Raw genomic sequence first — 24,368 nt, forward strand, 5'->3', positions numbered from 1 at the left:
TTGTATAGGTTTTAAAAAGTGATGGAGAAAATTCTAAAAATGCAGATTAAATTTAGAAGTCTAGCCCACATCTTTCTTCCCCTACCCTAGTTAGTTATTAAACAACTGACTCAACAACTCTCTGTCTCATCACATCCCCATACTTATCCCACCTCTTTTATAGTGGTTATGAGGAAATAGCTTTGCAAACCTGAAAGGGTTTCTTCTGGTCGATTTTTGGTGAGATGGAAGAATAATCACGATTTTTGTAGGTGAATAGATAAGGATGTTTCTGTAGAAGGAAAACAACATACATTACAACAGTAACCCGCAAATAAGGGTAAACCTGATAGCTATTAAGCTTTATCATGGAACTCAATTCCTTGTCAACTGTGGAGATATATGTAACATCCTTCTTGATGACTAAAACATTCACTAGCTTTTCTTATACAGTAGCCATCAATTTTCTTGGAAAGAAAAATGACATTTATTCTTCTTTGCCCTCTGTCTATCTTGAGTACAAAGACACCATTCTCTCTAGGCACTAAATGAACCTCTTTCATTTTTTTGTCATGGCACCCTCCATACAGAAGGCTGAATAAAGTCTCTCTGAGAGATTTCCTTTTCTATAATGTTGATTGATACAGTATCCTAATGCTCCCAAATGACATGGCATCTATTATTTAGAACAATATACTGGGCTTCCCTACTACTCTCCCAACCCTGCCCAATGTGTCTTTTGAATTCAGCCTCCTTTAGTAAGATATCTATCTTTCCAGATGTAATTAGCTGGGCAAGTTTCTTTGCCTATTGTTAATTTTTCCTAGTTCTCCCAAAAGTGACTTTATTTGAGGAATGATCTTAATTGTAGATTGTTTTTTTCTTTCAACTTCAACTTTCCTTCAACTGTAGAGGTTACTCTACAACATCTTTAAAAAATATTTTTTTTACTATATTTTGTTTTTATATCATCTTCATTTTTCAATATATTCCTTCTCTCTCTTCTGAAGAGTCATCCTTTATAACAAAGAATTTCAAAGGAAAAAGGGAAAAAAGATAGTTCAACAAAACTAACCAATAGACAAGTCAGATAGTATATGTAGTATTCCATATCTACAATTCTTCATCTCTACAGAGGAAGGAAAGCGAATCCTTAACTTTTTTAAGACCAAACTTTGTTTTTATAATTTCATGGAATTCAGTTTCTGTCCCTCCAGCTGTAAATAGCAATAATAATAGCTAACATTTATATAGCTTTTGCCATTTGTCAGGCACTATGCTAAGTGCTTTTCAAATATTATCTCACTTGATCCTGGACGGTGTAAGTGCTGTTATCTCCATTTTACAGAAGCGGACACAGTTAAGTGCCTTGTTCAGGGTCATACAGTTAGTAAGTATCTGAGACTCAATGATCCAGGATAGTTTCCATCATTTAATCCATTATTTCACCTAGGTGAACAGGGGAAAATTTTGGCCCTGCAGAAAATTCTTATCTAGCTGAACCTCTGCTAAGCTGAAGAGTAGGTACCACTTTATACATTTGCATTTTCCTCTGGTAAATTCCTTAATTTTCCTGACTCTCTCTTCTATAAAGCTAAAAACCTGTGGCTGGCCTAACTGACCTGAGAACTTGGACACAGTTTTTCTCCAAGTGACTGACTTACTTGATGAAAAAGAAATGTTTGATTGATCCTAATGTGAAACATTAACATCACACATTAACTATCTTTTCTCAAAAACTATGTAAGTGACAGCATGGAGATAGATGCTGGTATAAAGTTGGTGCTAAGTATTGAGGGTATTTGAGGTAAAAATGGTTAATTTTTTGATGTGACTGTGCTCAACTGAAGTAAGTCCTTCAAGGAGGATGGGGTTTGTTTGCCAGAAGAAAATAGATGTTGTAGTCACAGATGTAGATGAAATAAATATCACATTCAAAATGGAAGTGGCCAGGGAGAAATAGGATGTGTGTGTGTGTGTGTGTGTGTGTGTGTGTGTGTGTGTGTGTGTGTTTTCAATGGGAAGGCTTTCATTTCAGAGACTATGAAACTAAGATTATGAGGACAAGTTTAGAGCTTCCTTTGGCTTGCAGATAATCCCAAGTCAAGACAGCTATAACATCAGGGAAGCTGTTTTGGCTTTATAGTGATGGGACATCATTTGTGTTCATTTGTCATTATCTTGATTTGTCATGACCCTACACCTCCACTGTGATGATTTATTCTGAGAAGGATAAATGGCTTTGCATTCTTGTAGGTCTTGCCAGTGGAATGTAGGCATTAATCCAAATGGAAAATCTTTAAGGACAGGTCAGATTATAGATCTGAGAATCATCATCCTAGGACCACTCTTGCTAAGTATGGAGAAACTCATCATCAGATTAGTAAAGAGTAGTGACTGTTTGGACTATAGCAATTCTTGAAGATTTTCTACTAAATCAAAGAAGATCTGTAATCTTTGTCAGAAAGGAGTACCCACACTGATGAAATCATAGGTCACCAAAGTGTTAAAAAATCTGCATGAAAGTCTCATTTTACAGACTATGATACCAAGAAGAGAACTGACTTATTAATAGTAATTGAAGTTGCTCTTCAGGGACCAGATCAGAAATCACTCTAAGACTCTCCACTTCTCAGTTCATGAGCTTTTAAAAAATATCATCAAAATCACATTCTCAAGTTGCCCCACTCTCCTGACCACAACAATCCATCCCCTAACTTCTTCTTCAGCTTAGAGCAGAAAGTCTGGAAATGAAATGCCTCCACACAGGTAGCCAGCATGGGAAAGCTTGTGAAACTAGAGATGAGATCTATTAGCTCTGTTCATCACCTCTCCCTCCTGGTATGAAAATGGAAGGAACCCTAAAGGTTTAAAAACTCTAGATTGGGAGAGGCCTTTATAAAGCCATTCTTGATGTTGAAGAATGAATAGAATCTAGCAAAATATGGTACTCCAGGTCACTAACTCGGAAAATGGGCCAGTGACACATAGAATTGCCTTGCCATTTGCAATTACAAAGCTCATTTGGTATAAACACTCAACCATTCCAAATTGTCAAGATCCATTCTTTATCTCGGCTAATTCCTGCTTACCCGGGTAGGACACTTGACAGGAATTCTTTGTTTTGCTTGGAAAAACTCTTCCTTCCTTCTTGTGGGAACCATCTGGAAAAGAAAGTGACATGGAAGGTTTTCAAGAGTCTTTTAGTTCTGACACAATCTAGGGTACTGCTGATCGCAACTCCCAGCAGCTATTGTCACATTGATGGAGCAGTGAGGGAGCTGACTTCACATTCCAGACTTTTGCTAGTTTTATGATTGGATGGATCCCTTAACCTCTCTGAGTCCTAGTATCATTATCTGTAAAATGGGGCTAACCTCAATCGTGCCACCTACCTCACAGGGTAGCATTATATAGTGCTATAGATTTTATATATAATTTGCTATATGGCAATCCTAATCATTCTAGGGGGGAAAACACTCATATTTTGGGATTGCCTGAGGCAATCTGTTCAAAGCCCTCAATGTGGTTTTATTCTACTTCTGTAGTCTTATCTTTATGCTATTCCCTTTCATACATCCAGTCAAACTACAATATCTGTTTCCCAATTTTGTCCTTTCCTCTTCTGACTCTTGTGTATTTGGGTATGACATCTTCCTTTCGTAGAAGACTCTCTCCACATATCTTTCTGATACTAGTTCACATTTTATATCATCCTCAAGTAGTTAACAATGTTTTCTTCCTACTAGTTAGTCAATCAATCAGATAGCATTTATGAAGTCATTATTATTATTCCTATTTATAAGAGAAGGAAAATGAGTCTGAAAGAAATTAAATGATTTGCCTATGGTTACAACTATTAAGATTTAAAACCAGGATTGGACGCAAGTGGCCAAATTCTCAATCCTACACTCTTTTTAAAATAACTTGTTGCCTTCCTTTAAGATTTCAATCAGGCATCACCCCTTTCACAAAACTGTACCTGATTTCCCAAGCCAGAAGAGATTTCTCCCTCTCCAGGCGATTCCCCTTAATGACCTTTTCTCATTCTAAGTTAAATTACAGTTATCTAATGGCCTGCGATTTTTCATCTTGTATCTACAGCACAATATATTGCAGGGAATAGGTTCCTAATATAGTTGAATTGAACTAAATTGACCTCTCTCTACAGAAAGCAAAAAGCATGATTAAAACCACAATATTTCCATCAGCCAAAGGGGAAAAATTCATGACCTTGAAGTTCTTGTACCCATCCATTTCTAGAAACCATATGCTATGGAACTATCACATAATGTTATGAATGGAAGGGAACTTAGGGATCTTCTAGTATAGCCCCTACATTTTACCCCTTAGGAGCTTGGGGCCTTGGTCTTCACTAGAGAATGTTCTTTAACTGAAGCAGTGCTGTTGTGATGATGGACGTGGTGATATTTGGTAGCACTGATGTTTTCATTATAACTGTTTTGGCTAAGTTTTTTTTTTTTTAATCATCTGTGGCTAATTATCTAGTTTATGAATCATCTAAGTCCTTACTGTTTTTCTCTTTAATTTTCCTGATGGAATTTTGGACAGTTCATTGATTATTAGCTCCTTCCTTCCTCTCTCTCTCCTTTATCTCCCTTTTCTCCCTCTCTCTCAACATAGGGTTGCTGTGTTGGGTGCTCTGTCCAAAGGTACACAAATTTTGATTGCTTAAACCTAACAAGATATCTTGGGGTTTACAGATCACTCTGGCTCTTATTGATTGGTTAAGAGTAGGTCCCAACCTGAACTTCTCTGGGTCAGTGTTTGGGCTGTGATGGCTCAGAATGATGTAAATAGTAACTTTCTGTTTTGGCCACAAATCCAATCTTCCCCTTCTCAGATCGATTTTGGTTTTGATTTTTGACAAGGTAAAAGAGGCCATTCTTTATCTCATTTTTTACCTAGCTTTAATCAGTGTTGCCTGGGTGTTGCCTCAGTCAAACCTGTTAAGGATCTGTTTAAAAAGGCCAAAGTCTCCCACTGTGTTCAGGGACATCTCTAGTCTTCCCGATCTATATTATGCCACCATACCCAGATGACTCTGGAACAGAGAGTGAGGCTGGTAACTTTGCTCAGCCCATCCTCACTTAAAAATCCAATTCATTTGCAAGTCATGACATCACCTGCTTGATGTTGGTTTTTTTCCAAGAATGAAGGACAAATAACTAAGTTCCTCTACCAGGGAAGGAAATGGAAACAAAATAATTTGAACACATCTGAATGAGCTAGATGATTTCCTTTTTTTTTTTTTAAATAACTTTTTATTGACAGAACCCATGCCAGGATAATTTTTTTACAGCATTATCCCTTGCAGTCACTTCTGTTCCGATTTTTCCCCTCCCTCCCTCCACCCTCTCCCCCAGATGGCAGGCAGTCCTATACATGTTAAATAGTTTTACAGTATATCCTAGATACAATATATGTGTGCAGAACCAAACAGTTCTCTTGTTGCACGGGGAGAATTGGATTCAGAAGGTAAAAATAACCCGGGAAGAAAAACGAAAACGCAAGCAGTTTATATTCATCTCCCAGTGTTCTTTCTTTGGGTGTAGCTGCTTCTGCCCATCTTTGATCAATTGAAACTGAATTAGCTCTCTTTATCGAAGAGATCTACTTCCATCAGAATACATCCTCAAACAGTATCATTGTTGATCATTGATATAATGATCTCCTGGTTCTGCTCATTTCACTTAGCATTAGTTCCTTTAAGTCTCTCCAAGCCTCTCTGTATTCATCCTGCTGGTCATTTCTTACAGAACAATAATATTCCATAACATTCATATACCACAATTTACTCAACCATTCTCCAATTGATGGGCATCCATTCATTTTCCAGCTTCTGAGCTAGATGATTCCCAACTAGTTATTAGCATAATCTAGAAATTACTTTGTATTATTTCATATAAACTTTGTACTTATTTACTTGCACGTGTCATAATCCCTAGCTTATTGAGGGCAGGGAATATTCCATTTTTTGTTTTTGCTTCACTAAATCAGGGGTATTTAACCTGTGATCTATGAATTTGGTCTCTTTTTAAAAACATTTTTTCAACATAATTAGTTTCCTTTGTAATCCTGTATGTTTTATTTTATGCATTTAAGACTTTATTCTGTGACCAGCAGGATGAATACAGAGAGGACTGGCGAGACTTACATGAACTGATACTAAGTGAAATGAGCAGAACCAGGAGATCATTACCTACCTCAACAATGATACTGTTTGAGAATGTATTCTGATGGAAGTGGATCTCTTCAATAAAGAGATCTAATTCAGTTTCAATTGATCAAAGATGGACAGAAGCAGCTACACCCAAAGAAAGAACACTGGGAAATGAATATAAACTGCTTGCATTTTTGTTTTTCTTCCCGGGTTATTTATACCTTCTAAATCCAATTCTCCCCATGCAACAAGAAAACTGTTCGGTTCTGTACACATATATTGTATCTAGGATATACTGTAACCTATTCAACATGTAAAGGACTGCTTGCCATCTGGGGGAGGGGGTGGAGGAAGGGAAGGGAAAAATCGGAACAGAAGTGAGTGCAAGGGATAATGTTATAAAAAATTATCCTGGCATGGGTTCTCGTCAATAAAAAGTTATTAAAAAAAAAAAAAAGACTTTATTCTGAGGAATCCATAGACTTTACCAGACTGCTAAAGAAGGACATAACATACACAAAAAAGTTTAGAGCCCCTGTTCTAAGATATAGCCTTCCTCATGGTGGGTGCTTAATAAATGTTTGGTGAATTGCATTTTTTCCTTCTATCCATTTATTTTCTGATATAAAATACTTACATAAAAATGTTTTTTTGTTTTTTTGTTTTTTTACCTCACCGGTGTAGATAATTTCTACTGTCCCAGGAATAAGAGCATATGCTGAGCTGGGAGCTACTGATAGATTTTATTTCCCTTTCATTTTCCACTTTAGTCCCTTTAGCTTCAGCCAGAACCAGATTCTCAAAGAGTATTTTAACTTATCTTATCATAACACCCATGTTCTGGTAAATGAGGAGAAAGGGAAGAGAACTTCAACTTCTTCTGATTAGCCCTGAAACATCTAATTAAAACAAGAAACAAATAAATGGGTTCCAATAGTATAGTCCTATGGAGAAATGACAACAGCACAAAACAAAGGATGGAAGAAGAAAAAGCCATTACATTCTCCATTTGACCTGAGACCTACTCACATACCAAATGTATCCAGGCCTCTGTGTGAATACAGACCAGAAAGAGGCTATTTTCCTGAGTAAATTTTTTTTTAGAGAGACAGTAAACATTTACAGTACTCTTTTGTCACAGAGCTATATAAAACTAAGCTATTGATATTTTTATTTGATGACTGAGGAAACTGAGGCATAAAGGGATTAAATGATTCACCCAAATTTTAATTAATGGAGAAATAGAATGAGAATCTAGGTCTTGTGGATGTACAGTTTAGTGTAGTGGAAAGAATACCAGTCTCTGGAGTCAGAAGTCAGAATTAAAATCCTATCTCTGACCCTCACTACTTGTGTGATCTTGGGCAAGCCACTTAACTTCAGTGTGCTACAGGTTCCTGTTCTACAAAATGAAGTGGTTGGATTAAAAACTGGATTCTGAATTCTCTTCCATCTCTAAATTGGTAACTTTATGAAATGGAATTAGAATTAATTGGCCCATGTCTTTTCCATTTGGCTTCCTTTCCTCAAATTTCTCATGGAGTTGACTATGGTCTAGTGACTGGTAGGAAAGTTGGGGATGAAGGAGAAGGGGCTGACTGAGACTTCATCCAAGACTTTCACCACATGACACTCAGATCTGTGAGGGAGGTTTACATTTCCCTTAGTGGTAAACTGAATTCAAATAGGCTTGGGGAAAAAAATCCCAACTCATCACCTAACTTAATAACTAGTATTACTATGTCTCCCTCCTCAGAGGTTTTATGGTAAGTGAAGGGACTGGTAGAAGATTGGTGGGATACTTCTTGGGGATAAGTGTTGGCTAGGAATGGGTTGGAATAATCAGTTCTCTGGGATGGTCCCTCACCCAACTTCACCCCACTCTCACTCTGCCTTCTTCCTTCTCTCAACAATCTAACACTTACTTGTTTCATAGTCTGTAGCCTGCCAAATATCTTTTGGAGGGATCCTGGCTTGAAATTTCACTGGGATGAGAAATTCCCAATATGGAAACCCCTTTTACCAATTCAGATAAAAAAATTCATCTGTAACTTTTCATCTTAGAGAGTTTCCTGGGACACTGAAAGGTTGTAACTGGTCCAATATGTGTCAGAGGGAGGAGCTGAAGCCAGGTCTTCATGACTTCTAGGATACTAATTCACTATTCCATGTTTTTTAACTTGATTATATATTATGTATATATATAACATATAGTACTATATAATAAATGTTTTTTGAACTAAATTGTCTCCAAAGAAGGAGAAGATATTCTAGGTATAGAGAATGACAGTGCAAAAATAATAGCTAACAGCTAAGTAAATTAAAGTATATTACATGTGTAATATAAATATATGATATGTACTTTTATTAATATAAGTATATAATATTAAGTATATTAAAATATACCAGACACAAATACTATTTCATCTAATCTTCATAACAACTCTAGGAGATAAGTGATATTATCCCCATATTATGGATGAGGACATTGAGGCTGAGAGAAGTTATGAGAATTGCTTAGAATAAGATAGCTAATAGGTATCTGAGGCAGAATTTGAACTTAGGTCTTCTTGACTCCAAGACTGGTACTACAGCAAGGTGAACCAATGGAGAGAGCACTGGGCTAGAGCTGGGAAGATCTGAGCTTGAATATTGCCTTTGACATCTTACTAAAAGCGTGATTCAGGGCACATCACTTAATCTCTATTTACCTTAATTTAAAGGAGAAACAAAGACAGAGAAACACTTAGAAAAGAGGAGAGGGGGAAAGAGAAAGGAGAGAGACAGAGAAGAGAGAAGGGGAGAGGGAGAGAGAAAAGAGAGACACAAAGACACATACACAGAGACAGAGAAGAGAAGATGGGGAAAACAAAAAGGAAAGAGGGAGAAAGAAAAAGAGGGGGGAAGAAAGAGGAAAAAAATGAGGGAGGAGGAGGAGGAAAAAGAGGAGGAGGAGGATAATAATTTACTGAGCTTGTGATAAGCATCATTGACACTTCTCCCATCCAGGATGACAGGCAAGGCATGAACTATAAGGGCCCATGAGAGGCAGTCCTTGCCTGAGTATTTCAGGCCTGGAAAATGAGTACAGGGTCATATGGCATGTTAATAACAGCAGGGTTTTCCTGAGCAGATTTCTCCCTCCAGCCAAGGTCAGTGAAACCCAACAGAAAAAACTCTATCAGGCAAGCTGTGCCTCCAAACATTTCACCCTAGTAAGACATCCAAGCCCTCTCCCCAGGGGCAGTGTGTTTCTCATTTACTCTGGTGGGAACTTTTCTCCCCCCCCCCAAAAGATTCCCTTTTCAGGCCCCATCCAGGTTGACACATGTCGAAATGCAGCTGTTCCCATCAGTCAGCCTACCACGTCAGCTGGGAGGAGGGAGGCCTTTCTCTAAATCAAGGGAGAAGAAAAACATGTTTCTGTCACTAGAGTTCTAAAAATAGAGCAGCTTGGAAAAGGGAAAAATGGGAACCAGCAGCTCTCTGCCTAAACCTGGTGAATCTCAGGGAGAAAAAGGCTTGAAGTCGGGGCTCAAATTTGAGTGAGGAACATGGACTTCTGACCATAAACCATAATCTATAATCCTGGTCAAGATTGGGGGTATTGGGAGAGCCAGGAAGGGGAAGCCTGACAGCCTAAAGCAAGCATCTTGCCCCAGGTATTCATCAGTTTATTTCTTTTCCCATATTCATGACAGAACCGTTTGGTAAAAAGAAAACTGGCTCTGGAGGCCGCTACATGGCTAGTAAATATCTGAGGGTAGACTGAAACTCAAGTGCTCCTGACTATGTCGAATATTGTTATCTACGATGCTACCTAGCTCCCCTCTAAGATCACCAATGTAAAGGTGCAAGCGAACTCAAGAGGCCAGCTTCCCAGTTTCTAGGAAGAATGGGCTTGAGACATCCAAAGGAGGATTGCTACTCTATAGACTGCCCCAAAGCCAGAATAAAATGTGTCCGACACAAAGCACGGAGGGGACTTTGTCAAACAGATATGGCAAATCATGGCTTTATACAAGACTCATAAGAGGTTTGAATGAAGAGACTATCTCTGAAATGTAGCTCAATTCTATCACCACTTCCCCAGTCTTCCCCCATGCCCCACTAGCCCAAAATCGTCAGAGCACCCAAAGCTGAAAATAGCTTCAGCCAGGACCTGGGCAGAGCTCCACATGGCATCTACAGAATGCCCATCCTCTTTCTCTGTAGCACCAGTAGTAAATTGGTTGGGGGGAGTGGGGTAGGGTGAGACAGGTATAAAGTAGCTGTACATTTTCCCCCTCTGGCTCTAGGTCTACGGCAAATGCCTCTGGACCCACACCACAGTTCTAGGACACGAGTGCCAACTCACCATGCCATTCCAGAGACTTAAGGCCAGTGCAACTGATGACTTGTTCAGCAAGTGGCTAGGTGCCTGGTTCCCCTGAAAAAGAATACATACAGCAGATAATATTTCAGACTTTGGAATGCAGACAGGATGCTATTGATCCATCAAATTCATCTTTCAGGGTTCAAATCTGGCTTCAGAAACTTACTAGCTGTATGATCCTGGGCAAATCACTCAACCTTATTTGCCTCAGTTTCCTTATCTGTAAAAAAAGCTGGAGAAGGAAATAGCAGACCATTCTAATATCCTTGCCAAAGCCCCTCCCCACCAATGAGGTCACAAAGAATCAAACACAACTGACATATTACTAAATAAACAACCTGGGATATAAAGGCAACTATGAGTGGATCACAGAGTTCATAGGCCCAATTCAGCCAGTTCATTGCAATGCTCTATATATTATGCAAGCACTTAATCTACTTTTTAGTTTATGTATCTTAATGTTTAATTCTAACATAAACATAATTCTATCTTAATCTTTTAGTCACAAATTTTAAAAATTACATAATAAAGAATTTTATACTATGTAAAATTTCTACAGAGGATTTTAAAAGTTGATACATAATAAAAAAATTACTTTTCAGGTAACAATAATAGCTCATGTATTGATCTTATCTTGATTTTCAAATTATTGTAACATTTAAGGGCAGCTAGGTGGTGCAATAGAGACTGCCTGGTCTGCAATCAACTCAAATATGATCTCAAACACTATCTATGTAATCCTGGGAAAATCACTTAACCCTGTTTCCTCAGTTCTTCATCTGTGAAATGAGCTGGAGAAGGAAATGGCAAACCACTCCAGTATTTTTGCAAAAGCAAACTCCAAATGGAGTCACAAAGAGTTGGACACAACTGAAAAAAGACTGAACAATGACCACTATTTAAGAGTATACCTAATAACTTATTTTTAAAGCAGGTTTTCATGTTATTTGATGAATTATGGTTGATTTTTTAAAATCAATGTTGAATGAAAAAAATACAAGTTAAAAAAAACTTGTGTCAGCATATTTTTTAATGAGCCTAATTGGTTTCTAAGGTCCCTTACAATCCTAGAATTATGACGCTATGAAGAGTAAAGAGGTCATATTTAACTGTTCCTGAAATAGGCTAGTGCTCTGAAATCTGTTTTTAGAGATTGAGTGACTCAAAAATATCTGTTTACAAAATTGAAAAAAATACATACAAGTAACATCTCTCTCTCCTCCCCACCCCCCAGCATTTAAAATTCTATGTAGAAGAAATAAAGCCAAATGACTTAGCCAAATATCTTTCTCTGGACCTCAGTTTCCTCATATTTCATATTAGAATCATAGACTGATCACTAAAGTGTTTCCCAGCTCTGGACTCTCTCATCTGTGGGGTAGAGCCCAGGGAGCACTCACCAGGAAAAGAAAAAGATCCATGTCCTCAAATAAAGTTTGATAAATGACTGTGAAATTATCTTGTGTGTCATATCTGCCGGAAGTCAGGAGTTTTTCCCAAGAGTTCTGGAGAAATAAAATAACAAGAACTGGTGAGAGGACCAAGCAGCTTGGCAAAATGTCTACCTTTCTCTTTTGACCATCTAAATTCTTTTTTGTTGTTGTTTGTAGGGATCTTATATAGAACCTTGGACTAGAATTAGCTACCATGCACTGTTCTGAAATACCCCCCAACACCTTGAAGAGAGTTAATTGGCTTATAGGATTTCCTCAGGTGGAAACAGCTCCTGGTTCCTGCCAAAAGTAGAATAGGGCACAATCCCAAGTTCATTTCCTTTATTAGCTGATGAGCTTGAATATGTTTCTGTATTTGTTTATGGAGTCCTGTGAGTCATTAGTATTTTAATCATAATCTGTGCAAGAGGAAATAAATAGCTGCCCTATACCTGATATTCATATTGTAAAATGAATATCTTTCTAGAAGGGATCCTGTTACCCGCACATGAATCACATCTTAGTTTTATTATTGCTATATCTCCAACTTTCTCAAGGGTGAGGGTATTTTGATCCAGTATTAGAGAGAGAAAAAGCTGTTTTCCCTCAGTTTTTCAGATTCAGTTCCATCTTCAGAATCAGAGTTCAGAGTTTGAATTCCTTGAAGGACGAAATCCTCTAAGCCACTGGTTACATCTTAAAGCTAGGTATAGTCAAAAACTGCTCAATGATAGGAAATATAGATCAGCATACAATTTGTAGTTCATGGTCTACTGAATCTCAAACTTTTGTGGTGGGAAATTCAACTACTAAGATAATATCACTACAGGTCAGTGTCAGGGTATTATTACACTGACTAGAATGAATAGAGATTTTGGTGTTGGTCATGCTTGTGCTTTGGTTTGTTGCCTAATTGTAGGAAGTTTCCTCAGAATTATCCACAATGTCTTGTGGTCTCTTTGAGACCAATAGGATAGTTCTTTTTCAGCATTCAAAAGCCTTGTCCATGGGAGAGGGATTGGACATGTGCTACCTGACTCTCAAAGTCAGAGCTAGGAAAAATGATTAGAAGTTATAAAAAGGAAAATGTAGCTTTGATGTGAAGAAAAGCTTCCTAACTCTGAGAGATACGTGAAAGTGAATGAGCTGCTTTGGAATATAGTGGGTTTGCTCTTGAATTATGAGGGTTTTAAAGCAGAGCTGATGGCCTCTTGTTATGGACATCACACAGCAATTTCCTGAGCAGGTACAAGTCTACTAAAAGACCCCTGATATTCCTCCTATCTCAGACTCTGTGATCAATGTAGATTAGCAAGATGATGGATTACATATGGTGTAGACCATACAAAGCCAACTGAACCAAATGATGATGGAGCCCAGCACGCAACAGGATGTAAAATCCTTGAGGCCAGAAATAATTTTTCTTTTGTCTTTGTATACCTAGGATATAGCATAATGCTGAGCACAGAGTAAAAGCTTAATATATATCTACTGTTGATTGGCCTATAAGATGAAAAGGTCATACCAGATAATTCCCGAGGTTCATTCCAAATGCAAATCCAATTACCTTACCTTGAATTTGTTGGAATGATACCTTAACCAGCTGAGCTTCCCTGACTGTCACTAGAAACCTGATGTGTGATCCTGGCCCAAATCACTTCAGTTCTCTGAGGGTCAATTTTCTCTTCTGTCAAAGGAGGAAATACCTGTACTGCCTATCCTATAGGACTGTTGTGAGGAAATATATAAGCCTTAATGTGACACTGAGATGCAACCTTAGTTCACTAAAACTTTTGAGACACCTTGCATGTGTTATCATCATTATCAAAACCCTTGTCCACAGGAGAGGGATTGAACATGTGCCACATTAAAAAAAAAATAATCTCCAAATATTATGCAAAAATTCCCATTTTATTGGTGAGAAAAATAGGTTCCAGGGAGAAAGAAAAATAGTTCCTGATATCCAAGTTCTTTCAGCAAGTTGGATACTGGGAAATGTTTGGTATAACACTGTGGCAATGTCAAGGAAGAGAAAATAACATTTGCTGGTCAGGTCTCGGATAGGGACATAACATGAGCAGACCCAGCAGCCCCATCTTAACTCTTCCTGAACCAGTGCTTAATGCCATACCCAAAAGGTAGCCTCACCTGATAGTACCATCTATGCACAGCTGTGGCCAGTCGAGAAGGCTCCTCTGAGCACTCACACACTTCATTCAGGTCCCTACAGACCAAAGCAAAACAGAAATTAAGGTCCTGAGTTTTCATTTGCCTCTGATGCTTATTAACCCTTGTTAATTAAGGAAGTCATTTAACCTCCCCAAGCCTCAGTTTCTTCATATGAAAAATGGAAGAAGGCTAGACTAAATGAGAGGTTCTTAACTTATCTATGCACTTGTTTTTAAATATATATCCATAATTGTATGTCTGTATGATTCTTTTGTAGTTTATTTTTTGCATATAAAAACATTGAGTAGTGGCCCAAAGGCTTCATCAAGTTTCTAAAGATCCCCATGATACAACAAAGATTAAGAACCCTTAATTTCTGAATAAAACAAGGAACCAGGAAAACACTGAACAAAGAAATAGCAGGACTATGTGATGATCAACTATGATAGAATTGGTTCTTTTCAGCAGTTCAGTGATCCAAGGTAAACTCAAAAAACTTTGGAAGGAAAATGCCATCTACATCCAGAAAGCTGAAAGAAAATATAGGGGTCACCTAATCTGAAGCTTCTTAAACTGTGGGTTGTGACTCCTTATAGGATCACATACCTGAATTGGGGGGGGGGGTCATGAAATTATGATTTATTATCAGTAAATGTTTGATTTGTATACCTATTTTATATATCTACATATCTGGGTTGCATAAAAATTTCTTGGGCTAAAAGAAAAATGTTTAAGAAATCCTGATCTAATTCAACCCTCTCATTTGACAGGTGAGCAAACTAAGGCCCAGAAGGGAGCACTTATTTAGGGTCATACCATGTCTGAGAAGAATTTGAACCACATCTTCCTAACTCCAAGTCCCATTTTCTATTCACTATATTAGATGTGTCAAACATGGTGCATGTACTCACAATACTTCTTGGGTGAGAATCAGATTAAAATGTAATTTAATTTAAATAATGTAATTAACATAATCAACAAAAATATAACATTACAAATAATGTTAATATAAGATTTTCTAAGTCAATGTGTAACCCACAGGTATCCTTATGTACAATTGAGTGTCCTATGTTTTCTTTAAGTTTGTATCACTGACCTACATGTGTTTGAAAAGTCCTGAATTAGCTCTGATAAAAACAAATACCTTAAGTAAAATTGTCAAGCCAGTGATCAAAGTTTTCTTTATTTACAATAAAATTCTATTTCTTCTCTTTCCCAAGACTGGGTTTAGCTTCTTAGAGTCTTCAAGGAATAATAAGAGAGCTGAAGTTCAGAAGATCCTAGATTTAGGACTAAAATAGCTCTTAAAGGTTATCTAGTATAAGCTGAGTATTTAAGAGTTGAAGGAAAACTGAGGTCCAGGAAAGTGAAGGGACAGCTCAAACAGTAAGTGGGGGAGCCAGGGTTTAAATGTGGGTCCTCTGAAGCTCTAGCAGTGGTTCTTCTATTTTCCATGCCAGTTATCATATCAATATTCCAGTAAAATATTTAGCACTTTTATCTGAGTTACAAAAATGGCATCTCAGGACACTTATGGGTTGGCTTTACCTGGGTCCATCTCCTTGATGTGATGGAGATGAATTTCCAAATTCCGAGGTATCCACCAGATTCACAAAGGCTTTGGGGACCTGAGAAAGTATAAGAAAGAGTGATACCTGAAAAATCACAAACATTCTTCTAGAGAAGTCTCTTTTCCTTTTGGGAATTTCTTGGGCAAAAATCTGAATCCTGGGCTGAAACACTCCAAACTCATGGGCTTCTATTTTGCTACTTTCATTTAGGGCACCCATTTTTATCCCTATGTGCATCAGGTCATTCTTATTTAACATATAAAGAAAGATTCTTGTTAACATGTTTGAGCATTAGATTCTGTTTAGAGTAAATGTTAAATTCGCCAATCAAATTCATAAGGCGAACCCTTATACCAAATCACCATTAGTCCCTCACCTCCCTGTGTTTGCACACATTGCTATCTTAGGATATGATATGTTGCGATGGGTGGAATAATGAGCCACAACCATTTTTCTTCACATTTCTTCTTAGAATCACATATATTCTAATGCAAAAAAATTTATTCATCATAGCCTGTAGGTATTTAATTTTGTGACAAGTCAAATTAGAGTAGCATAGAGCAGAGGTATCAAACTTGATACCTACAAGTCACATTGTTCTCTTTAATACTACCTAGTGAGGCCAGAATCAGATTAAGATATAATTGGGGAATATTAAATAAAACAAATAAAAATACATAATGTTAATATGTAATTGTCTAAATCAATATGAAGCTCACAGGGATCCTTATATATAGTTTAGTGGTACTGTTTCTAATTGAGGCAACATCAGGAAGACTTGAGTTCAAATCTCAATTTTTCTTCTGACACTTAATAGTTGTGTAACCCTGAAAAAAAATAATTTGTTCTTCCAATGCTTTATTTGATCCCCTAGGATTTTACTAAATCACAGATAAGATCCAATCTGCCTTGGAAAAGAATGTTTTCTTTTTTTTCTATTTTCTTTTTTTGAGAAGAATGTTTTCACACCAAGAATCTCCTTCTCTGAATAAATCACAGATCCTTTGTATATTCACCTATAAATCAAGTCACACGTAATACAGAGTATTGTGGAAATTGAATCAAACTGGAAGCCATAATGGTTTTTCTGCACATATAACATATTACTCAAGCTTGGGAAATTGCCAGAGAGTAGAGAAAACATTTTTTCTGGTAAAGTCAAGCAAGTGATCCTTTGTCTAAAGACCTTATTTAAATCACAAATTCTCTAAAAAGCACAGAAGCTCCAAATTGTATATAGCCAATTGCTAGTAGGAATTTAGACTATCACGTCCTTGAGGAACAGTTCTGACTCTTAGGACCATCTCACTTCTATCACTGTGTACTGTTCATTTCTATCACTATGTATTCTTTGAGGGTGGGATTATGAGGATTTGGAGTTTTTTGTGGAGTTTTTGGGAGGCAATAGGAATTAAGTGAGTTGTCCAACATCATACAACTAGTAAGTGTGTAAAGTCGGATGTGCACTCTGGTCCTACTGATTCCAGATCAGTTTTCTATCCACTGTTTAGCCTAGCTGCCCTTATCACTGTGTATTCTTCAATAAAGTCCATGCAAGCAAGGCAACCATGGCCCATGCTCCAGTATCTCAAATCATGGGAATCTTTGAATTCAAGAGTAAGACATAGTGTGAACTGAAAGCCTCCAGTAAGTGTACAAGTTTTATAATAGGTAGAAGATAAGGAAGACCAAGTTTCCTTCTCTCCCTTTTTCTCTTCCTTCCTTCTTTCTACCCTTCCCTCCTTCCTCCCTTCTTTTTCTCTCTCTCCCCTTCTTTATCCATTCTTCCCTTCCTTCCTCCTTTCCTCCCTCCCTCCCTTCCTTTCTTTCCTTCCTTCTTTCGACCAACATTCATTCTCCTACACCAGGTTACCTCTCAAATCTCAAGTCTTAGAATAAGAAGTGGGCTTCACCATGGGCAATAGAATGTTTCAAGAGAACACAAAGTATCCTCTTTCCAGGATACCCCTACCCTCTCATATGCTAGCAGGTGAGCAATCACTGGGAAATTAAGAAATCATTGGGCTCTGAGTTTTAATCACTCACACAATGAGATAACCACTGGCCACCAGAGTGGTTTCATTACTTATTTTCTCACACAGAAATTTATGTTTAAAAAGTTCTATCCAGAGGCCCAGAGCTTGCTGCCAAGTTCCTACGGTTTGTGACTTAATATACTTAAAACAATTGATTGAGATGGTTTGCATAGGTTTTGATCTTCAGCATAATTCAGCTCCCAAACACTCATGTACTCAGATGCTGCATAAAAAAAGCCACAGGACAGGAAAGGTGATGTCCTAAGAATCAATATTCTCCATCCCTTTAAAAGAGCGCTTCTAGTAGTTTAGCTTATGGGAGTATGTGCTTGGTTCACTGTATAGTTAGGCCTTCTCTGAAGGTGAGTAAGGGGATGAGGAAATGATGTTAGAAGTCTGGGAATTAAGAGTCCTGAAAACTCCTTACCTCCTGATGCAAATAGTCCAAGAATCCTGTTAGTTCTTGCATGCTCCTGGTCATGTGACCCTCCTACAAGAAAGAAAAAAATGTCCTGGAGGAGAAGGTCTTTGCAGAGTTTTTCTTGCTGGGGACAGTAGTTTGCTGGAGACCTGTCTCCCTCCACTGGCCAAAAGGACAAACCTAATCTATAAGATAGGGCAATAGTTTTTCTCCTAAGGTTTAGTTGGTAGCAGGGTTTTTCCGGAGGAAATCAGTCCTGCAAAGTAGGAGGAAAATTTATCCAGAGATTAAGGCCTTCTGATTCACCTCAAGATGTTCATTTATTCATTCATTCAATCATTCAACAAGTATTTATTAAGTGACTACTATATGCCAAGCCCTGTGTTAGACCCTGGAGATAGACAAAAATAAAATAGTTTCTGCTTTCAAGGAGCATCCCCTATGAGAATTTAAGCCCTTTGAGAATAAGGAGAAAACCTTAGTTTCATCTTTGCATTTCTAGTGTGCTTAATAAATGCATGTTGTTTTGAATAGCATTTTATTAGTCCCTTTTGTCCTCTATATTTTTATAAGATGGAAAAAGAGTTAACAGAGAAAGAGGGAACCTAGGTGCCTTTTTTTGCATTGGTCCCTGTTTTTATATAGCTAAGTAAAATATTTCACCCCACAAAACACATTTCTTTCTTCCCTGGAGCTGGGAAAATAAAATTACTCTTCAGAGTTCTCAAAATGTATGTGAGATTGACACCATAAATGAATACTCTCTCTTTTTCAGTGGAAATATCAAACCAACCTCAACCCAACCCAAGCCATATGCACATTGCCTGGCTGTCCCCTGAGGCTACAGGGCCCAGGCAGGATGCCAAGACTGCTGGGAAAGAAGTCTGACAGTTATTTTATTCCCTAGGGGGACACAAGCAGAGAAACTAAGACAGCTGCCAATCCCCTTAGGTATAGGTTCCATCCAGAGGAGGGCAGTGGGCCAGTTCCCCTCAAAATAAAATTGCCAGGTCTTACAGGAGAATTAGACCTGTCGGGATAGTGGATTTCAGCTGTCTGAAATAAAGGATTCAGGAATGTGTGTTTTTACCTTTGCTGATGTAGACTCACATTCTTCTCTCTCTAAACATGAAGCCTTTCCTGACAGTCCCTCCCCCATGGAAAATTATTTCCCCTTCTTTCTCTTTCTGGCTCAGCACTCTGATTGCACTCCTGTGGTTAACTATTCAATGTTCTTGCCTTTTATTTTCATTACTTCAATTTAACATTCATTATGTGCCCATTATGGGCAAGGTGCAATGTTAGAGACTGGATTTCAGTTCAATCAAACAATACCCTACATTCTTTATGACTTATTAAGTCTTTCCCCAAGGATACCTCTTTGAAACACAAAGTGTTATGATCCCCATTTTACAAAAAAAAAAAAAGAAAAAAGAACCAAAAGGAGGTCACTTAGAGCCAATAACCATAGGTGGTGTGATTCAAATCTGAACCTCAAAATTTGAAATCTAGCTTTCTTTTCACCCTTTCTTCTGTTTTGGAAAGGGTCATAGAGATTAACCAATCCAACCTCTGCATCTGATGAAAAAGGAAAGTGAGGGATGGAGGAGAGGAGCAGTCCCCTAGGTCAATAGCTAAGTAGAAGAGTCAGGATTACAATTTGGTTTTCTTTTTACACTTAGGCTTTCAAGTTGGAAGAAACTTTAAAGACTGGGCAATCCATCACCCTCAATTTACGAAGGAGATTGAGATCCAGAGAAAGCAAAGTCACCTAGCTAATAAATGAGCTCTGTTTGGAACTCTGATTGCCTGATTCCAAGTCCAGCACTCTCTACCTGATGAATTTAGCTTTTAGAATACACCGATCTCCTATACATGTATGGTCCTGACTTCCCAGGTGAAGACAACTTCTTCAATTCATGTAGTTTTTCTGATCACTGACAAAACAGAACAAACTCACAGTGGACACATTTCTCGGGAGTACCATGTCTATAACTAGGAGAACTATATACTATTTTTTTTTTTTACTATTTTTACAATTTTTCATGTGTTTCCAACAATGCTTGGACAATTTTCAAAAGTAGCAAGTATGTGGTTCAAGGATAATCTTAAGAATAGAGTAAGTTGGAATATTAACCATGGGGTGCTTATAATTTAGATGGAGGGCAGGCATGGATGGGATTCTTCAGTCTAAGAAGCATGACAGTCCCAGCTGCCCATTGGGCAAGAGATGGAAGAAGGAAACAGAAAAGGAGGTGGGAGGGCACCAAAAGAAATACACCCCATGAAAATAGGAAGAGCAAACTAAATGTTATTTAATCATGATGTACAGGGTTTAGAGTCAGGAGATGAGTTCAAGATATGGTTCTAACATTTCTTAACAGTGTAAAGCTAATTGAAAATTCTTTCAATTTCTTTTTTATCACCTGTGAAATTATATTATTAAAATCCACTGTTAATATTTCAATTGGTTTCTGGGGGGGAAATCTTCTTTATAAACTATAACTACATAGAAATGAGCTATTATTATTTCCTAAATCTTGTTTTATTCCATTAAACTTATATTCCTAGGAAATCAGGGTTTTTAAAAAAAGAAATAAATATTTACTGAGTAGGAAGATGGTATTCCTGGATTCTCGTTTTTTGCTTTACCAATTTCATTTATCCAGCTTTTTTGATTTCTTGATCTGTCAGAATGGGAAGGATACCACAGAGAGTTGGTTTGCCCATAACAGATGTTTCATAAATGTTAAATTGGTCTCCTTCACATTTGAAAGTTCTTTGAGTCCCTTGTTGGGGGAGGAGACTATAAAATGTTATTTCATTTATTAAACTTCTCAGGGCTCTTTGAAAATGCTAATGAGTAGTGCTGCCCATTACCCTATACTGTCCAATGGTACAGCAGATAAAATCAGGGATGGCAATTTTCAAACAGTGTAGTGTCCATTTTACCTGTTGGCGGGAGGGACAAGGAGGGCACTGGCTCTGTGCTTTGAAGAAGACATTGATGATCTTCCAGTCATTATGAAAATCCAGTTGCTGAAATGAAAAAGACATCAGAGAAAAGAGAGAAGATGGTAAGGGCTTGTGTTTAAAACAGAGCCATAATTCAAACAGGGCAATGGGGATTTAACCTAAGGCATCAAAATTTAAAGGATACCTTGGTGTTCCCTTGACAGTATAGGAAAAAAAAAACTAAGCTGAGTATTTAGTGAACAAGAACAATATTAGTCAAACTAGAAAGCTACCAGTTAACTGACCACTGACCACACCCAAGTAATTCTGGCCTAACTAGGATCCCTCTCCTTTTGTATCATATTCTCCTCTTATACCTTTAAAAGGTTGATGGAAGAATATGTTTCATGATGTTTATTCTAGACACCAAAAGCACTAGTCACAGCTCTGATAAAAAGATCATTTTTTCTTCCTACTTTAATCCTAGTCACTGAACTCCAGAAATTCATATATAGACTATTTAAGTCACTTAGATAAAAGTCTCCATGGCACTGTCCTTATTTTCAGGTAAAATGGGTTTGTTCCATTTGCTTCCATTTGGTATGTTGCCTGAATTTGAGGTCTAGCCTCTGCCCAAGTTGGTTTTGCCTTATCTTCAAATTCAACTTTTGTGACTCTTATTTCAAGTCATTCAGTGAAAACTTAGGCAAAACTTTTCCTTTGGTTCAGACTCATAGACTCTGGACTAGATTCAAGTTCACTCAAACATGGAAGCCCATTACAAGACTTGATTTTCTACCTTGTTACCTTCTATCCATTTAGCTTATAGAGGCTACAAGACATTTAGCATAGTATTTACAGCTTTGAATTATCAAGGCACTAAATATCAGAGGTGACCTACGCATCTCTGGCTAATGTTCCTAAAGCTTCCCCCCAAAGAATCACTGTCTAATAATTAAGGCTCATTATTTGAAGGAATAATGAAAAGTCATTTAATAATTTTAGTTAGGGTGACACATGAACCATCCTAAACATGAAACCTTTGGAGTATCACCATACAAAGATCACCTTAAAGCTTTAAAGACAATACAAGTTTAAAGTGGACAAGTTGGGATGGTCCCCTGGGTGATGGAGGGCAGCTACAATATCCTATTCCTTTTTCAGTTGGCCCTGAGTGCCTTACCACAGTCAAAGGAGTTCCTAAAAATAGGTTTGACAGTACCTTACCTTGTTCTCTTTCATGCATTGGACCAGTTTTCTGGCCTGGGCTCTCAGATCACTGGAAAACAAGAAAAAAGGGGTTGGGGGGGGGGGGGAGGAGAGAAAGAGGGAAAGAAATATCATTAAGGTATATAGAGCGCTTTAATTCAACAAACTTTATTCTAAGGCTATGAAATTTTACAGGATAGGAAGCTCTTAGTGGGGATAACTTTATGGAGAACTCACACAAGGCAAGTGCTCAAGGTGGTCAAAAAAAAAGTGATATAAGGACACTCAGATTTTAAGAAAATTAGTATCAATTGTATGACATGGGAGACACCGGCACAGTTCCGCCTAGCATGGCATGCCCTCATCAGAAAAGATGCTGTGCTCTATGAACAAAGCACAATAGAATTAGCCCAAAGAAATGCAAAATATGCACAATTAGAGATGCTACCCCACATGTTCCTATGGACTATTTGTGTCTGACCTGTGGCAGGGCATTCTAAGCTTGTTTTGATCTGATCAGCCACAGTCGGACACTGTAACTAGGTTTTAACATAGTGGTGTCTTTGAAAACGAAGGACAATAACAATGATAAGATACCCTACCTAGTCAAGGGTAATAATCTTAGTGACTGAGCCTACTTTGTTCATTTCCCTGATTTCTAAAGATCAGCATATGACCTCGTTAGAGAAAATTGGCACATTGATCATAGAGAAATCAGCATGGGAAAGCCATTTTGTGACTGGATTAATACCGGTCTCTATTTTAAAGGATTATTTGGTTAATTCAGCTTGAGTCCTAAGAGGATGCCCTCATCCCACAGTCCTCAGTGGGTAACTTCAGGTTTCCAAGGCAACGGAGGGTAGGGTGCCAATGAAAGAAATAGCAAAGGAACTTACTCATTTCTGTCTCTTGGCAAAGTCTCCTCAACAGGTGGACATGAAAGTGGCAAGACAGATGGACTGAACCTCTTGATAAAATCTGAAAGAACTAATTATCAAGCTTCTTTTAGGTCAACAATTTGTGAAGATGGAACTAACTGGTTATCACTTTTGGGATCACTGATAATAGAATGTAAGAGTTGCAGTGGAATTTAAGGGTCTCCTAAGGCAGTTAGGTAATAGAGGGAATAGAGCAGGGAATTGGCACCTGAAAGACATTTTCAGGAGTTCAATCTGGCTTCAGACACTTACTGTGTGATCCTAAACAAATAATTTAATCCTGTTTGCCTCAGTTTCCTCAACTGTAAAATAAGAATAATAGTAACACCAACCTCCCAGCATTATTGCAAGGACAAATTATAAATGTGCTTAGCAAACAGTGCCTAGCATGTAGCAAGTATATATAGCCAGCAACATCCTGCTTTTATTTGAAGACCTCCAGGGTTGGGCAACTCACTACCTTTTGAGACAGTTCTCATTATTAGGAAACTCTTCTTAAGATTAAACTGAACACTGTCTTTCTCTAATTTTCACCAATTTCTTCCAGTTTGGCTTTTTGAGGGCAAGAAGAACAAGTCTAAACCTTTTTCCATACAAGGGTCTTTTAAATAAGTAAAGATAATTATAATGTTCTGTACCCTCTGCTGCCCAATTGTTTTCTTTTCTAGGGTAAACACCTTCAGTCTCTTCTTCCAATCTGGATAAGATGAGGCTTTGATTTCCCTAATACTCTTATGCTACATTCCCCCTATATTCCAGCAGCTTGGAATTCTTGTCTCCCTTCTCAAGTTCATAAATTTTATTCTTCACTCCCTTGCCCTCTGTTAAGGATTCTCCCTGTACTAGCTGGAGAATTGACCTAGCAGTGGTCTCTTGAGGAAAAAAAAAATCAGTGCTAGACACAGTGTCCATCTCTAGTAGTAAAACTTGTCTCCCTCCCTCTCTCCCTCCAGAGAATGACAGCTAAGAGAGTTTCAGGGAGCACATGCACATACAGAACATGACCGGGTGCTGATTGCGCCAGAAGATGGCTAAAAATAGTACTTTCAGAAATAGTAAGCTTCATCTTGCTCCCAGGAGAAATGGAGGCAAAGCTTT

At 37.9% G+C, this 24,368-nt stretch overlaps 1 protein-coding gene across 1 annotated transcript in view; it reads right to left on the reverse strand.

The window, feature by feature from the left end:
- PLB1 (phospholipase B1) overlaps positions 1 to 24,368 on the reverse strand; it is a 214,184-nt gene that overhangs the window by 144,103 nt on the left and 45,713 nt on the right. The window contains exons 7-16 of the mRNA XM_051976223.1: positions 23,229 to 23,319; positions 22,351 to 22,402; positions 21,121 to 21,207; positions 18,175 to 18,237; positions 15,689 to 15,768; positions 14,120 to 14,195; positions 11,939 to 12,043; positions 10,521 to 10,592; positions 3,072 to 3,143; positions 191 to 271 (exon numbers count right to left, since the gene is read on the reverse strand). Coding sequence (XP_051832183.1) covers positions 191 to 271; positions 3,072 to 3,143; positions 10,521 to 10,592; positions 11,939 to 12,043; positions 14,120 to 14,195; positions 15,689 to 15,768; positions 18,175 to 18,237; positions 21,121 to 21,207; positions 22,351 to 22,402; positions 23,229 to 23,319 — 779 coding nt within the window. The remainder of the gene's footprint in view (positions 1 to 190; positions 272 to 3,071; positions 3,144 to 10,520; positions 10,593 to 11,938; positions 12,044 to 14,119; positions 14,196 to 15,688; positions 15,769 to 18,174; positions 18,238 to 21,120; positions 21,208 to 22,350; positions 22,403 to 23,228; positions 23,320 to 24,368) is intronic.

Source organism: Antechinus flavipes, chromosome 2 (assembly GCF_016432865.1).
Source record: "Antechinus flavipes isolate AdamAnt ecotype Samford, QLD, Australia chromosome 2, AdamAnt_v2, whole genome shotgun sequence".
In the NCBI taxonomy this organism is placed as follows: Eukaryota; Metazoa; Chordata; class Mammalia; order Dasyuromorphia; family Dasyuridae; genus Antechinus; species Antechinus flavipes.